At 38.1% G+C, this 17,708-nt stretch overlaps 1 protein-coding gene across 3 annotated transcripts; it reads left to right on the plus strand.

The window, feature by feature from the left end:
• Positions 1–5,727: 5,727 nt before the first annotated feature.
• On the plus strand, positions 5,728–17,677 carry LOC113030452 (solute carrier family 22 member 5-like). 3 transcript variants are annotated; one of them, XM_026181923.1, is made up of 11 exons: positions 6,652–8,429; positions 9,445–9,627; positions 10,168–10,271; positions 10,708–10,862; positions 12,333–12,504; positions 13,318–13,444; positions 13,708–13,808; positions 14,173–14,387; positions 16,419–16,601; positions 16,751–16,886; positions 17,395–17,677. In XM_026181923.1, the coding sequence occupies exons 1-11, from the start codon at positions 8,223–8,225 to the stop codon at positions 17,462–17,464; spliced, it is 1,653 nt and encodes a 550-aa protein (XP_026037708.1). In that variant the 5' UTR covers positions 6,652–8,222; the 3' UTR covers positions 17,465–17,677. The 3 variants fall into 3 exon arrangements, with proteins under 3 accessions (XP_026037710.1, XP_026037708.1, XP_026037709.1); XM_026181925.1 differs by lacking the exon at positions 17,395–17,677 and adding an exon at positions 5,728–6,190 and having other exon boundaries at positions 6,284–8,429; positions 16,419–16,818; XM_026181924.1 differs by lacking the exon at positions 12,333–12,504 and having other exon boundaries at positions 6,655–8,429; positions 13,314–13,444.
• The last annotated feature ends 31 nt before the right edge of the window (positions 17,678–17,708 follow it).

Here is a 17,708-nt window from a genome sequence, read left to right on the forward strand (position 1 = left end):
CAGATGGGCGGATCAATCTAAATATCAATAGTATTGATACCAATGCTGGTATTGGTATTGGATTGATAGTAGCATGATAGAATCAATACTTTGTTTCTATCCTCTAAGTTCAGTATGTTGCCAACCTAACTGCATAAATTATTTATGGGGAAATACAAAGAAATATTGTATGTGTAAACCTCGTTGTACTGAATGTGATCTCAATTTGATTTATAGCCTACAGCACATTTAAACAACAGAAGAGTTGTTTAGAAATAGGCACATTTATATTTTAGGTTTCCACAAAACCCAGTTTCAAAAGTATAACCAATTATTGTGAATAGTAAAAGTCACTGTGATTTAGTGATCATTAAAATGTGTTCAGAATTTGCTAATCGATCATGAATCAACTCATAGGTTCAAGGTTCTTTATTATTTGTCACATGCATAGTTATACAAGTATAACACACAGTGAAATGTAGCCTGACACGCTCCTCGACATGTGCAAAAATTGGGGGGGGGGGGCTGTAGAGGAAGAACATTATATATATATATATACATATAGTATATACACTGGGTGAATGTGCAGTAGTAGCAGCAAGCAGGTGAATTCTGTACATTAATATTTATTTATTTATTTATTAACCTTTATTTAACCAGGAAGATCCCATTGAGATTAAAAACCTCTTTTTCAAGGGAGACCTGGCCAAGATAGGCAGCAGCAGATGTCTCACAGTTACAGAAATTACTCAAACACAGGCAGCAACAACACACATGCAACAATAAGTGAAAGAATACAAATAAAAATAAAATTCAATAAAATTCAAATAAAATAAAAAGTCAGTTAAAATGACAATCAATCTAATTGAAACAGTTGCATGTTATGGACTTGGCCTCAAGGATTCGTAGTTTAGATTTAAAATCACTTAATGAAATGAATTCAGTCATTTTCCATTCCTTCTGCAGTTTGTTCCAGGCCGAGGGTGCTAAATGGACAAAAGCTCTTTTACCAAGTTCAGTTCGGGCAAATGGAACAGAAAGCAACAAGTAACCATGCGGACGAAGAGAATACCGACCAGCATGTTTCATTACAAGCAGGGAACATATATAAGAAGGCAGCAACCCAAGTATCGCCTTATATATAAAACTGTATAAATGAGAGTTCCTCCGACTTACCAAAGCAGGCCATCCTACCTGAGAGTATAACTCACAGTGGTGAGTCTGAAATTTACAGTTAGTGATGAACCTCAGAGAAGCATGATACACAGAATCAACCATTCGAAGACATTGAGCAGAAGCATTCATATATAGAATATCACCATAATCCAGCACAGGCAAGAATGTTGCAGCAACAAGCCGCTTCTTTGTATTAAAAGAGAAACACAACTTATTTTGAAAATAAAATCTCAGTTTTAACTTCAGGTTTTTCACAAGATTCTCTACATGTGGTTTGAAGGTAAGCGAGTCATCAATTAAGATTCCCAGATATTTATAGGTGTGAACCAACTCTATTTTATTACCTTCAAGAGTGGTTACTGATGGGATTGTTTGGGCTCGTCTCCTTGATTTAGAAAACAACATGAGCTTTGTTTTGTCTGCGTTGAGAACAAGTTTAAGCTGATGTAATGAGTGCTGGACAGCAGAAAAGGCTTTCTGCAAGGAGTCGATGGCTTGGACAAGAGTTGAACCACAGCTGTAAATAACTGTATCATCAGCATAGAAGTGCAAGTTTGCATCTGGCACATGTAGACTAAGATTGTTTACGTAAATGATAAATAGAAGGGGACCTAATACAGAACCCTGTGGCACTCCGCTGTGCACTGTAACAAAGTCAGAACATAGACCGTCAGATTTAATGCACTGAGTCCTGTTACTGAGGTAGTTTGAGAACCATGCCACTGCTCTCTCAGAGAGTCCTGACTGGAAGAGTCTAAGTTTTAAAATACAATGATCAACAGTGTCAAATGCTTTTGACAAATCAATAAAAAGGGATGCACAGTGTTGTTTTTTATCAAGTGCAATAGTAATATCATTTACCACTCTAATTGCAGCTGTGATAGTACTGTGATTCTTCCTAAAGCCTGATTGATATTCAGATAAAATGGCATTGATGTGCAAAAACTCCTTTAACTGCTCACACACAAGAGCTTCAAGAACTTGAAATATGAATAGATATCTGACTATTTTACAGGATAGACAATATAAACATATTTAAAATTAAAGGAATTGAAATGTACATTGTGCCTTGGTTTAATGTCTGGAAGAGTCCTGTCTCAGTCAATTATAGATGATGTGAGAGGGCGGGTGTGTGTGTTTAGGGCACGGATGGCTTGGGGATAGAAGCTCCTCTTGAGTCTCTCTGTCCTTGCCCGGAAGATGCGGAGCCTTCTACCAGATTGCAGAAGTTGGAACAGTTTGTTGCCAGGATGGGACGGGTCCTTCAGTATCTGCGCTGCTCTAGTCCGGCATCTCCTGGTGTAGGTGTCCTGAAGCGGGGGGAGAGCAATCCTGCAGCAGCGTTCTGCTGTACGGATCACTCTCTGCAGAGCTTTTTGGTCCTTCACACAGCTGTTCCCAAACCACGATGTCATGTTCTGTGTGAGGATGCTCTCCACAGCGCCTGTATAGAAAATCCTGAGGATCTTTGGAGAGACCCTGAACTTCCTCAGTTGTCGTAGGTGATACAGGCGCTGCCTAGCCTTTTTGGTCTGGACCTGAATGTGGGCAGCCCATGTCAGGTCTGAGGAGATGTGGACACCAAGATACTTGAAGGACTGCACCCTCTCCACTGGAGCTCCATTGATGATAATGGGCTTGTAGTCTCTGTGCTGACCCCTTCTGAAGTCCACCACCAGGTCATAACACACTGCTCTCCTCTACATTAACTTTCTTTATAAGTTAAAAGTGTTGTTTTTTGCATTGTGTGGGGAATACTGGCCCCACATTTAGTTGGTATCTGATCAATACCAAAATTTAAAGTATTGCACAGCACTGATGGTTATCCTCCTTTCTTCTTCTCTGATAAGAATTAAGGAAGGAGCTTTTGTACTGGTTCCCACAACTGTACAGTACAAATTGGTCATACATGCTTTAGTTTTTAGCCCCTTTTGTCAGACTGGTTCTGGCAAAAGGTGGCTATATTTGCTAAGTGTCTATTTAGAAAAGCTGCAAAACCGAACCTCACTCAATCATGTTTGTGGTGCTGGTGTTTTCTGTCGTTATCAGACCAAAAATATGGCTTCACATTTGGTTAATTATACTAACAGGCTTTTCAAAAGTTTTATGCTCCTTTTGTTTTGTTCATTTGTTCTGTTTTTGTTGTTGGAGGTTTTTTTTATCTATTCTTTTTTTTTGTCTGCGGTCAGGGGGACCGATATTGTTCTAAGCCAGGTAGCTTTAACTAGTAGTTCAACAATTCAGGTCCTTAAGAGAAACAAGATATAGACGGTTATTGTGACAATCTTGATCTAAGAACAGCACAAACATATAAATTATTTGACTTTTTGTGAATGCTGTATTTTTATGCGTGAAATTATTTTTAGCTTTCACACAATATAAAAGGATCCAGAAAGTTACAGTTTTATTTTATTTTAGAATCAGAATCAGATATTTATACATATTTCTTTCATTTATTTATTTATTTTCACAAATTGTGATACTAGATTAGTGAAGTTATACAATGTTATGTATTTTCTTTGGTGACACTGGTGTATTTTTGTTTTACCTTTTAATTTTCATAAGGGCTGGCATTTCTGATGACCATATTGTCTCTAAAGAACAGCTTGCTTATTAATGCTATTATTGTGACCTTTATTTTATTAAAATCCCCTCTGGATTCAAAATGTTTGATAAAAATTGTGGAGTGTGGGCATTACAGTTTTCCTCTTCTTCTCCAAAAGGCAGTGTGAGTGTTTGGGGCTTGCCAGCAAAAGACAAAAAAACATCACTCACACAATTGTTCAAGTTTCTCACCGACAACAAAGGCAATAACAAATTAAGCCAAGCGTGAGACTGACAGTTAAAAACCACAGCTCTTTTTCTGTTTCCGTCACTGTCTCATCTGTAGCTTTTAATGTGAAACTCTCAGGGGAAACTTCTGAGTGGGGAAGACATACGGCATAGGGCCGTGGGTTGGACTCGAACCCAGGCCGAGTCCAACCCACAGGCTGTGTGTGTCTCTGTCTATCTGTTACTCTGCTGTGACGGATACGTGTATGCTGCCTCTTTCCCAAAGTCAGATATAGGTTACACCTCCTGCAACACTTCATTGGATAAGCAGCTGAAAAAATGGACGTCCTCCAGAACTCTTTATCAAAGAAAAAAAACAAGTTGTTAATGCAATCCCACAACTGTCAATGATTTATTCTCAATCTTTTTCATAATCTTTTTTCATAAGATCTAATGTTGGCATTCCTTATACCTCACTGCATATAACGTACTGATTACCACATATAGCAATCAGAGTCCTTTCTATTTCAGCTTGATTAAACAAAAGCTAACTTGTTTTACATGTGTCAAACAGGTGAAAATGCTCTAATTGCTTAAATTTGTGTTTTTGTTTATGGGCCACTTTGCAACCAACTTATCCACATTATTCAGAGACTGACATGTTGCTTATTATTTAGTTTCTATCATTTTCCTCATTACATTCTAAGTCAGAACACTCAAAATTGCTCAGTACTCTTTGTTTTGTACAGCTTTCATCAGTCTCTGGGTTCTTGCAGTTCTGCTTCAGTTTCTCGTCTCTCAGGGTTTTCCATAATTCTCTCCAGCGATGTAACTGGACTATCATTTCTTTTTAAAATGCAGCCTAGAAGCAAAAATAAGAACAGAAAACAATGTTCACATAAACAATGAAGGACTGGCTGAAACTGGGAGTAATAGAGTTAAGATGATAGTAAGATGATAGTAGTTGCAGATATCCATTGCCTGCACCACAAAGTCATTCCAGTGTTATTATTGTCGGGTCTACCTTACAATATAGAGCCTTGAGGCAACTGTTGTTGTGATTTGGCAATGTATAAATTACACTGAATTGAATTGAAATTAAATTGAATTGAATTGGTGATGAGGTCATCCAGTCATGTTTGGTATTCTAACTGGCAAACTGTCAGGTCTGCGTAACCAAAAACTGTTAAATTTTGCAACGAATATAATCATTGTAATGACTGGTTCCCCAATCCCTGTAATCGCCTTCCAGTTAGCAATAGAGAGAGCAAACAAGAGGGAGTGCAGTAGCAGAAAGCAGAAGAGGAGGTACAAGACAGCAAACCAGCGATACCTGAGTAGGAGCGTGTTATTTGTTTTTGTCTTAGTGACTGTATGGAATACCACAGCAGGATACCAGTGAGGTTAAACAAAAACAAATATATGCGTAACAATAAAAGAGACCACTGAGAGAATGTGCACAAGGAGAGAAATTAGAAGCATTGCTAACAAATATTAGCAAACAAGTAAAACCTGTGCAACTGAAACAACATAAGGTATTTTCTCAGGGAAATGTAACACGAGCAGTTTTCTTTCAGACATGTCTTCACACAACCTGCCTGAGGGTTTACACTTAATTCTTTACATTTTTCAAATGTAAGGATCAGACATTTAATTTTAACTGTCAGACTGAACTATAATTAGTATTTTTCTATAGTCTGTGTTACAGAGTATAGCATGGTGGAAAAGGATGGAGAGAATCCCCCACTAAGCTTTTGGGTTGGCATTACTTTAGATTTTGTTTTGTATTGATTGCATGCTTTGGTGTTTCTTTGTGTTTGATGTGAGGTGTGGGCCACACCCATGTGGGAGTGGAGATTCTACTCTAGTCCAGCTGCCAGCTATTTGGAGTTGAATACAGGGAGCAGCTGATTGGGGAGGATTGGAGCCCTTCTCTATAAAGGGGAGAGGAAACAGGAAGTAGGTGTTGTCGTTGTATTTTTTAGGAGGACACTGGTGTAGCAGGGAAGCCTCGAAGCAGGATGAAGTGTGCACGTTTTAACGGAAAAGATTTTTAACCTGGCCTGGTTTTGCTTTTAAAATAAACTGAGGATGTTGGAGGGAGGACTCCAATGTGAGTGGATGTGCTGGAAGGCAGGAAAACAAACACTGGACTGGAGACTCTCTGTGCCCCTGACAAGGAAACTGGACCAGTGTTGGGGAAGTTCCAGCTCCCAGGATGTGATGTGGAGACCCAGCCTCGAATGAAGTCAGGCCTGAAAAGGTGGGTGGCAAGCCTTTTTGAGGAAGATGCAGGATTGATACGTTTTGGCTGCTTGTTCTTCCAAGTGACCACCTTTCCCCTGTTTGTAACCAGGCTAACAACCCTGACCGCGGTGGCTTTGGGCCTTGGATTCCTGGCCAGAGTTGTGTCTTCAGCCAGTAGTTTTACCCGGAGAAAGAACAAATAAATCTTGTGTAACCCATTACAGTGTGCGTGTGGTGGTTCGTTACTGGTCAATATTAGAGCTACTACTTTCTTGTACGGAGGCCATTTTGGGCCTTACGTAACATTGCACAATTTTAAAATATAAAGGGCCTTAGTCCCTATACTGAGTAACTAAGATTAAACAGGCAGGACAGGTTCAGTATTATAATTGATATTGTAGCTGCACCTTCATGACTGACATGACACCAGTGCTTCACCAGACTCTTGCTTCTCACACTTAGCATATTATAAAGTTATAACTGACATTGTTAAATCATTTCATAACGTTAAATTTGTTTAATAATGTTAATGATTATTATCAATCTTATTTTCTTAGTTTAAGCTAGGGCATTATGTCCCTACTGTATTTCAGAGTATTTGCGTCACTTAATTATGAACATACAGTGTAATGCACACTGTGAAAAGCTAGAGGGGGCAGTTTTCAAATTGACTTCACTACGTTAGAGCAAATTCTGTTTTGTTTTCTTTTATTTTTGGTCTTTTTCTCAGTCTCATTGGCATGACAGCATTTTCATTCTTTCCAACCTGCTGTGGAATAATAATGCAGCATTAGTTTATATTAACTGTAATGGAGCTACAACATTATGATTTACAAATAGCAGAGAGAACATTTATATTTTACACCTCAGTGAATTTTAGATTAGTAAAAGAAAAGATTTGGACATATTTAGGATCTCTCAGGGATGCCTGCCTGAATTATATTTAAGTCAGTGGCTCAGTCACAATTTTAAGACATTCCAGGGCTTCTTCAGCACTGCTGAGCTGTAGTGTGTCAACCACAGCGCTTGAGGCTGACTGATTAGCCTTATCTCGCCAATCCAATTGCAGCTTTGAGTGAGAGAAGTGTCAAGACAGACAACAGGTTAAAGTCATGAACTATAGCTCTATCAAATGCTCGAGAAAACCATTGTAGCATTTATGACATTATATTTTAGATAAACATGCATATAAACATATGGCACATAGGATATAACTGTACCTTTCAAAGTGTTTTCACTACCCAGCCTACATTCGAGCAACAATGCTATTAGTCACTGGTGTTCCAATATTAGAGCCCATAATGATAGGAATGGCTGATTGCACATCTAGATCTAGATTAACTTTTAGTAACAGCCATCTTGTTTTGCTTCCTAAATTTAGCCTCCCTTATATTGCTCTGCATACTGGAAACTCAACCCTGCTTGATGTGCTTGGCTCCAGGGTGCACTCTCGCAGCAACAGCTCGGGTTTCTTGCCCAGAGCTGTGCAGCTGACACGGCCACGCCTATATGTGTGTGTTTGTCCTATGAAACGCACACAAGGTTCTCCTTATTATCCTATAGAATAAAGACCGGTTTGTTAGGCAATCCACACCCTGTGTGGCAATAACTCCACTAGGCGCTGATTTCTGCACTGCACCCACTCCTCCTACTGCAGCTAAGGCAAAACTATACCCTAGCCACAATGATACAGTTACTTATGTATACTCCTTGTCCAAATCTCAGTTATATTATATACAAGTATGTTATTAAATGTGTATGTTCACGTATACAGTGAAAAGTTAACTGGAAAAAAAAAAACGTGTCATTATGATAACATTAGTCACTCCTGGAAACACAGCAGCTTGTGAAAGTCACAGTTTAAAAATATATAAATAAAAGTTTAGAAGGTTATTTTGAACAGTACAAAAGAGGTAATAGGAGCCAGGATCTGTGTGTGTTTGGGTGGAGTACATGTAAGCACAGCCAACAGGTGTGGCTGGACACAATGCTGTTTCAGGAAGACAGAAGAGTCAGCAGCTTAGAAAAAGGGTTATAATTATTTGACTATGAGAGATTATGCTGAAACCATTGGTTTTCTGGGGCAGTGGGGACGTTTCCAGCAAATTGTCTTCTTCTCGCTCGTTGCCACCATTATGCCAAATGGATTTGGTGCTTTCACTCTCGTTTTTCTGACTGATACACCGAGTCATCACTGCCTGGTATCTGGTATCAACCTCACTGAAGACTGGCGTAAAAGTGTCATCCCAATCAAAGTAAGTGACTGCGAGAGCCCCAACTCTGTGATACAGCACATCAAAGAAAACATTTAAACTACTGATGCAGTTTTTCAGTGATAATTGAGTTTGCTTCAAATATTATTCCAATAATGTAACTCAAAACATTTGTATTTATTCGAACACATTTATGCTTATTTCAAAACAAAAAAAACATGCTTGGGAGAAGTAGAAAACTACTTTTGGGAACTAAATGAGTTTTTATGTTGCTGGTAGTTGAAAGTTTAAAAAAAGCAGTGTAAACAATACATTTAAACTAAAAACCATTAAATCTTTATGAAATGCAATAAAATATTGCAAAACAGAAATAGGAAAAAGCACAAAGTTCAAGTTTCCTGGTTGTCAGAAGATCCACATTTCCAAGAAATAGAAACCGGTAATTGTGTATTTTGTGAAACAGAAGAGGAGGATTTGGACCATCTATTCTTTTTGTGCAATTTCATACAAATATTTTGGTTGGAAAAAGCACAAGGGAAGTGTTTCTGGGGAGACAATAACCCGATGTACCAGTTGCAGGAACCCAAAAAATAATAGGTGTGTTTTGTCATGATTCATATAATAGTGATGATGGATTTTTAGGCTAATAGTTAGGCTAACACACTTTCCTCTCATCTTTTCTTTCCTTACAAAACCATAGATCCTCCACTTCTTGGGCTATTTTGGTTCCTGCAACTGGTCCGTCAGGTTATTGTCTCCCCAGAAACACTTCCCTTGTGCTTTTGGAAATCTGTTTTTTCCTATTCCTGTTTTAGTTATTCCTATTTCTGTTTTCGTTTGTACTATTTCCGTTGTATTTTGTGTGTTTTCGCAGCATTTTTGTTATTGCTGGTGTTTTTTTAAGTTGCAGTCCATTTGGCCTCTCAGGGCCACCGTATAGGCCCATTGTTGCCTAAATATTACATATTTTTGTAAACACTATGACATCCTACTGAGTTTTTCTTAAATGTCTCAATACTAATAACCCTAAAACTGTTTGTATCCTTGTGACTATGAGGAGGTGGATGGGAAACAGGAGCTGAGCAGATGCAGCAGATACAGGTTGGATGTGGTCAGAAATCTCTCTGCTCAGGGATACATTCCTGGCAGGGATGTCAACCTTACAGACCTGGAGGAGGAGGGCTGTGTAGATGGGTGGAGCTATAGCAAAGACATCTATGAATCCACTATAGTTTCTGAGGTATGGTCAATCCTTCTTCTACATCTACTTATTTTTCATGTAGTATTTTTTAGCAGCATCAGCTGTTTTTTCTTGATGTTGCAGATATATCATTAAGTCCTTAGTCTATGTGGCTCCTTTCCTCCTACCCTATCCAAGACAGGGGATTTCAGCCCATCCATTTATTCAACAGTTAGGACAGAACACACCTGTGAACATACAGTAGGTGCAGTCAGTCAACATAGGAACATGATATAAATTCCTCTAGAAAACTCTTTCTCTACTGTTATCAACATGGCTTATTTCTCATTATCTTGTTGTAATCTTGTTGACCTTTGAGTCTTCAGCTTGTCATTATTTTGTCAGTGCTTAAAGTTCAAGGTGCTCTTTGGGGATTAGTTTCTGCACACCAGGAAAGACGCACCCTTTTTCTTTCTACTTAGAGTGAAAAGACATTTGAATACAGCCAGCAACAGTCAGCACAAATCACACTGACTTTAACATTGTTATTTCCTGCATGCACATATTCAGTCATTCAACTGTTAATATCTCATTTTCCAGTTTGACTTGGTGTGCAGTAACCAATGGAAGCAGCCGTTCACATCTACTGTTTTCTTCGTGGGAGGACTCCTTGGATCGTTCTTGTCAGGCCAGCTGTCAGACAGGTACTGACATGAGATTCATGTGAAAGAGACCAAACACCACACCATTCTTTAAAGGTTCAGGAAAGGCTTCCGTGTTTCGATATTAAGATTGTCTTTATTGTAAAAAGAAATAAAAATGAAAATCATTTAAAAAGATCATGTTACAGTATACACTTATAATAGTCAGTAATATAAAAGACATGTATTATGCCGCTGAAAATGCTACATCCAGACGAACTTTTCTGTGATTTTAATTGATGATGGAGTTGTATTTTTACCAGTATAATAAGAAATAGAGTGGTAGAACACAGTTATTATTTTGAGATATGTACTTATTTATTTTCAATTTGTGCTCCTTCCATCCAGATTTTTAGATGCAATTCACACAACTGTATAGGAAGTACAACACTTTTTATGCATGTATATGTTTACTAATATATTTATCTTCTCTGTCTAGATATGGCAGAAAACCCGTTCTTTTTGCAGCTTTGGCACTACAGACAGTTTTCACCTTTGCTCAAGTCTTTTCTGGTTCATGGATTATGTTCCTCATCATCCTCTTCATCAACGGTTTGGGACAGATGTCCAACTTTGTGGCTGCTCTTGTGTTGGGTAGGATGGAACATTTATTTAGCTATGATACAAAACTAAGGGCCAGATTTATAAGAGGGTGTCATGGTCCTGTGTCAGTGACCCAGTGTTTTTGAGTTTTGTGCTTTTAGTTTTTGATTTCTTGCTCACTTTAGCTCCTCAGCCCTTTAGTATTTCTTGAGTTCTCATTTCAGGTTTTGTTATGTGGCTTCCCTGTGTTCTGCGTTTCCTGTTTTACTTTTAAGGTCTGTGTCTCTTGTCTCGTCATGTTAATTAGGATCAGCTGTGCCTCCCTCCTGTTTGCTGTCCCTTTTTCCTTTTGTGTGTGTATTTATAGTGTGGGGTTGTCTTTGCTCACTGTCGGACCGTCTGTGTTACTCGGTGTATCTCTGTGGCTCTCTGCTCTACATTCTCTGTGTCATCCCTGCTCATCATCCCGTGTAGTTATGGTTTCAGGTTAGTTTTGGTAGCTCCCCATTCTGCATTTCCTGTTTTTTGCCACTACTGTAAATAAAGCTCACTCGCATCTCAGCCTGTACCTGCATCTTGGGTCCTTACTCTCACACACCACATGACTGCTGCCGCAGCCGTGACAGTGGGACAAATTGTAATGACACCACAATCCTAAAAAGTGCCAATGGGAGCGTTAGGTTCTACTGCTGATCTACTAACATCATGCCAATTAATAAATGATGCAGTTTGAAAGATGCATTTTGATGCAATCTAACACAAGGAGCATAAACTAGGGAGCCAAGAATAGAAAACACCAGAGGAATGTCTAAGTGCAGGTTTTACACGTGTGCTTTGTACAGCAAATGTTTTGATATAAGTGCAAAATTAGTCAGAAACTGAAGTCAGGTGACAGCTCAAATGGAGTGAAGGAGTCATTCAGAAGACAGCTGCTTTATTGCAGATCATTCTGCTGTAACTCTCACAGCTAACCTGTCAGGTGTCACATCACTCACATATTTCTGAGTAGTTTCTGCAGCCTCTATGCTTTTATTCAGTTTCTTAATGCACACTGTGTGCGTTTAGTCTGTGTGCCATATATACCCAATGGCAAGGTGCATTTAATCCTCACAAAAATCACTCTGAAACACATTTTGACAAGTCTTTACTGGCAAGCCCCCGCTGCCTACAGCACTTTCAGTCTTTCCAGGGGTCTCAGCACACTTTTACATAAAATAACAGGCAGTGATTGGCAAATTTGCTGCAGATGCGTGAACCCTCTCAGTGGACAGTGCTTCTAGAAGCACTCTGTCTCACGTGTCCCTTTGCAGCTGAGCCACAAACCACACCTCACTGCCATAAACAAATTCAGATGTTAAAAAAATATACATGAAAGCTTATTTATTGTGGGGTGGCACTCTGCATGGTGATGATAACATACAAACAGAGTTTTTTGTGCAATCTTCAGTTTGTTTCCTTTTTTTGTTTTGTTTTTTGTAACACATAAGTTTTTATTCATCATTACCCCCTCTTTTTTTGCAGGTTCTGAGGTCTTAACTGGCAAAGTGCGTGTCCTTTACTCATCTTTGGGCACATGTCTAGGCTTTGCTATTGGATACATGATACTTCCACTCTTAGCATACTTTTTAAGGGACTGGAAATCACTGTCATTGGCTTTATCTTTGCCTTGTGTGGCCTACGTCCCCTTTTGGTGGTAGGTGGCACTAGCTCTAGCATATCTATCTCTCTACATATCTTTATATAGCATTCCCTGTAGGAACTGAATCAAATGTATTGACTTGCTTGAAACTGTGGTGGACATTAGTCAGGGGGGAGTTTCCATAGACTGTGACATACACAGATGATATTGTTATCTAAAGAAAGAGTACGGTGTAGGTGCAAGAGAGCCAAGCCAGGTGGAAATATGGACTGCAGGAATGATAGCCAGTAGAAGAATATGTATGTGAACGAGAGGGATGCAGTTGGAATGGTGAAGATGCAAAGAGAGGGTAGTGAGGCCTGCTGTAATGTAAGGTTTTGACACAGTAGTGTTTACAGAAAGACATGAGGCCAAAATGAAGATGGCAGATTTTTCAGTTACTAGAAGCAGACAAGATTAGATATAAATATTTCCTCGGGACAGCTCAATATTTGGAGAGAAAAAGAGGCAAGGTTCAGGTTGATATGGTTTGAAGATGGACAGAGGAGAGATAGCTGATACACTGGGAAAAGGATGTTAAACATGGAGATGGCAGACAGGAGAAGAAGAAAATCACAGATAAGGTTTATGGATGTAGTGAACGAGGAAATGCATGGGTCAGTGTGATAGAAGAGGATCTTAAGGATAAGGTGTGACAGATGAAGATGATCCTCTGTCACAACCCCTAAAGGGAGCAGCTGAAACAAAAAGAACAAACTGTTCCCACTAACAAGTTTATTGACCTTATTTCACTGTCTTTTTTGCTTTGTCTCCAAAATCCCTCTGATTAAGTCTGCATCCTTCTGTTTGTGTTAAATATTAAGCCAGGCTTATGCCAGAGTCTCCCCGGTGGTTGCTTTCTCGAGGCAGAGTTGAGGAAGCCGAGGCCATTATAAGAACTGCTGCTAAGTGGAACAAAGTTCAAGCTCCGAGGATCATCTTTGAAGACTGTGGTGTAAGTGAACTTTCACTTAAACATTACTGGATTAACCCAAGATGCAGAACACAGTTGTTATCATTTGAAAACAAGTTCAAGTTTTACAAATAAATAAATATATTAATATATATATATTTTTTTTTTTTAATATATTTGACATTTGACTGATATTATTAGTATAAAAATGCATGAAAAAAAAGAAATCTTAAACATTTTTGTGTTTTAATATTTTTTGAAAAAGCCCTGCTCACACAGTCAAACTAATTTTATGTGTCTTCCAGACAGAAAAGATGCAGACACACTCCAAGGAGCATTACAATGTCTTTGACCTGCTGAGGCAGAGCAGCATGAGAGCCACAACACTCATCCTCTGCTTTGTGTTGTGAGTAAACAGTGAAGACAGTGTGGTACATAGCGACTTAATGAGACATCCTCAGATTGAGAAAATAATGAAACAACGAGAAAATTAACAAACAAGGAATTTGCCGGATTCCTCATGGAAATCAAAAGGAGAATTAGCAGATAAACAGCTAAAATGACCTGTCTCTTAACTAAAAATGATTTTTTACTAAAAGAAAATTCATTTTTCTTTTGGTTTTTCATGTATTTCTGTTTCCATAATATAAGATCTGCGATAGACAAAATGATTACGATTTGCATTTGAAAAAAATGCATGCATGCAGAAAAATCTTTGGAAAGTTCACTTAGATGAAAAAAACGCTTTCATTTCCCTTTGATTTTCCCAGGTTCACTATGATTGTTGGCTACTATAGCCTGTCTTTCAATACAGCACAACTCCATGAAAACCCCTACATCAGTTGTTTCATCTCAGCAGTTGTAGAGATTCCAGCATACATTTCCAGCTGGATGGCTCTGCTATACCTTCCACGACGCCTGTCTGTGATCCTTACGTTGGTCTTCGGAGCCGTGCCACTCTACCTGATTCAACTTGTTCCAGATGGTAAAATTTCTTAAAAGCAAGCTGCAAGAATTCACATTAGAACAATTGATGAGTCATATATAAGTTACTTATTGCTTAAAGTGCCCATACTATAATTATTCCTTTTCCTTTGATGAGTGATACACACTACTGTGATTTTTTTTTAAATTTATTTATTATGTGCTTTCAAGGACCCAGACTTTCTTGTTGGTTTTTTTGTATTTTGTCTTGGTCTTCTAAATTTCAGTCATTGTAATTGTCCATTTTAGGGAAAAAATGTTGTTAAGCCACTGTTAAGCATTGATTTATGAATCATTCAAGCATAACAGGGCACCTAGCTCAAAGCATGAAACACTGTCGTGTCTACCTACAACTCATAACAAAGAACCTAAAGTATTGCTTTAGGCATTCGTTACTAGCAGCCTGCCATTGAAACGTGTAATTTGTTCTCATTTCTTCAGTGGAATCTATAAAATTTCAAAGATAACAGTTTGACAAGGATGAAATTATATTTTTACAACAACAAGATGCAAAGAGTGATGTTTGCTGAAAATGCAGCATAAACTGGGATGGTGTGCAATGTATGGCTGTCAAAAAAAAACATTCCTAAGGAGGGTAAACAAAAAGGCTGAGATATACCAAAATCCTCAAGAACTGGAACAAAAATCATTTTTAAAACTTTTGGTTTAAAAGTACCTATTATCTGAAGGACAACAGCTTCAACTTTTAGCATGCCAATATAGTAAAAACATACCTATATAGAAAAACACGCATTGGCTTCCTTACAGCCTGGACCCCAACATTATTGAAACAGTCTGGGATCGTCTTGACAGAGAACTGAACAAAAGGCAGGAAACAGACAAAGATGTGCTATCTGGAACCAAATATTGACTTTAACCTCCTTTGTACTATACAAAGAAACCTATATTCCCATATGGGTTTGCACATGTTCTAATAAATCACTGCACCTGCTTCCCATCTTCCAGGTAACATCTAAAGAAAAAGGGGACCAAAAGTCCCAAAAAATTATTTTTGGAAAGCACTGTAGCTATTTTGCACATAAAAGTTCTTCCAGTTACAAATTATAAAGCCTCTGGCAAAGATAGTTATTCTTTCATACATATAAAACACTGAACCTTTCTTTGCCTGACGTAACTGATCTATCATCAGTTATCTGCATGCAGTGACGTGTCTGCAGAGCAGCTGTTTGGCAACATTTTCTTCAAAGAACAAGAAATTGACTCAATCCAAATGCAACAGCTGCCTTAGAGCCTGCTAAAATTTTCGCATTAGAGCCCCTTCTGCTAACTCTAAAATGTCTCAAAGCATTACAAAAGTTTAGGATTACTTTTTTTTTTGTAATGTAATGTATCCTGGAAAAAGGTAGCTTCCTGTATCTTTAGTTCTAGCCTTGTCCATGGCTATTGTTGTTTACATTAGCATTAGTACTGACTGGGGGATGATTATTACAGTATCTTTCGGCCCAGAGAATGCATGAATGCATTTCTTTCTGACTTTCTGCTGGAATCCACAGTCTCTTCTGGTTCATTGTGTATCAGGAAACTACAGGTGTATGTTAAGGGCAGATAGCTTTCAGGAGACTATGCCAAAGTTGCCTTTGATGAGCTGACAAATCACAAATCAGGCTTTTCTGGAGGTGGGGCCCTTAAAGGGACAGAGGTTGAAAAGAGGATGGAAAAAAACCCAAAGCATCAGTGTGCATTGTGCGAAATGTGATACGTTATTTAACATTGTAGGATGTGAACCAACAAAAATATGAACATGTAAATAATCATAATAGAAGAATAGAATTTGTTTTTGTGATCTTTTCGTTTTACTAGGCAGGAAGTGACTATATGATAGGTATATGCAGAATTACCATCTTATATAAAACAAGTTTCACAGACTTGATTAGAGTTTTGTCTCTTACTGTTTACTTATATCTACAAACTAAACAAATGTATTATTCTTTAGATCTATCAAATCTGGCTCTTCTGATTCTAGATCTAAAGAATCAGAATCAGAATTCTGATTCTGATTCTGATTCTTTAGATCTATCAAATCTGGCTCTTGCACTGGAAATGCTGGGTAAGTATTCAATCACGACCGGTTCCTCCCTGATGTTCGCCTACACCGCAGAGCTTTACCCAACAGTGCTCAGAAACACAGCAACGGGGATAAGCAATACTGTTTCCAGAATTGGAAGTTGCATTGCCCCTTTATTGTTAAGTCTGGGTGAGTGCATTGATTAATATTCATTTAGCATTAGTACTAACTGTTTCTGACTGTCTGTTTTACCTCATTTGATTAAATTTCTATATTTTATAAATGCACACTCATAAAGGAGTTTTCTCTCATCCTAACTTCCCCCTCTGTGTCTTCAGGTATGTATTATAAGTATCTACCTTATATTATATTGGGGAGTCTGGCTGTTGTGGCTGCCTTTGCAGCTCTTTTCCTTCCAGAGAGTTTTAAGAAACCTCTTCCTGAAACTATTGAACAAATGCAAAGACGAGAAAGGTAAGCTACTTTCATTCACAGTTTATTTTACTTTCTATGAAGTAATAAAGGCAATTGTAATTTTACATTCTTATACAGCAAGTTCTTTAAACATGGTACACAGTATGCAGAAAAGTATGTTGTCAGGCGAGTATCTGTCATTTAGGGAGTTAGTGAAAGTGACTGAGTAGAAGTGAAGTAGAAGTTTCAGGGTGACTCTAAATGTATCATCATGTTCAATTTAACTTTAAATGTTGGGTATGTAAATTTAAAAAATCATTGACTATCACTGACTATCATTGACCTGAACACGACAGGAAGGTTAAGAAGTGAGATTGCTATTTATTTCCAAGTGAACTTTACTGCCACCAAGTGGCCAAATGTTTTGTTTTGGGGTTTTTTTTGCAGATTGAATGAAAGCCCTTAGCCAATAGTACAAAAAATAAGTGTTCACATCTTATAAGTAATAATGATAATGAAGTTTATCGCTGAAAATAAAACTCGTGTTTGTCTTTCCTCTTTAAAACAGGGTGAAGTGCCCATGTCTTACAAGAAATATGACGCCTGTACCTGTGGTACCAATGGACAGTTCACTATGACTATTTGTTTGTCCTGGTCTAGACAGATGTTGTTGTTGTTTACAGTCTTTTATATTTACATTTTGTTTGGCTTTGTTGTCTGTTAAATGACTGAAAGCTGTATTATATATAAATAGTCTCATAACAAAGATAAACCTATAATTTTCTTTTTTTTGTCTTATTTAACCAATAAATCCTCAATAGATGGTTAATAATAAATGCTGTCTTGCACAAGTTGGAAGTTTTCCCATATTTCTTGGAAACC

This window comes from Astatotilapia calliptera, chromosome 10 (assembly GCF_900246225.1).
Source record: "Astatotilapia calliptera chromosome 10, fAstCal1.2, whole genome shotgun sequence".
NCBI classification, from domain to species: domain Eukaryota; kingdom Metazoa; phylum Chordata; class Actinopteri; order Cichliformes; family Cichlidae; genus Astatotilapia; species Astatotilapia calliptera.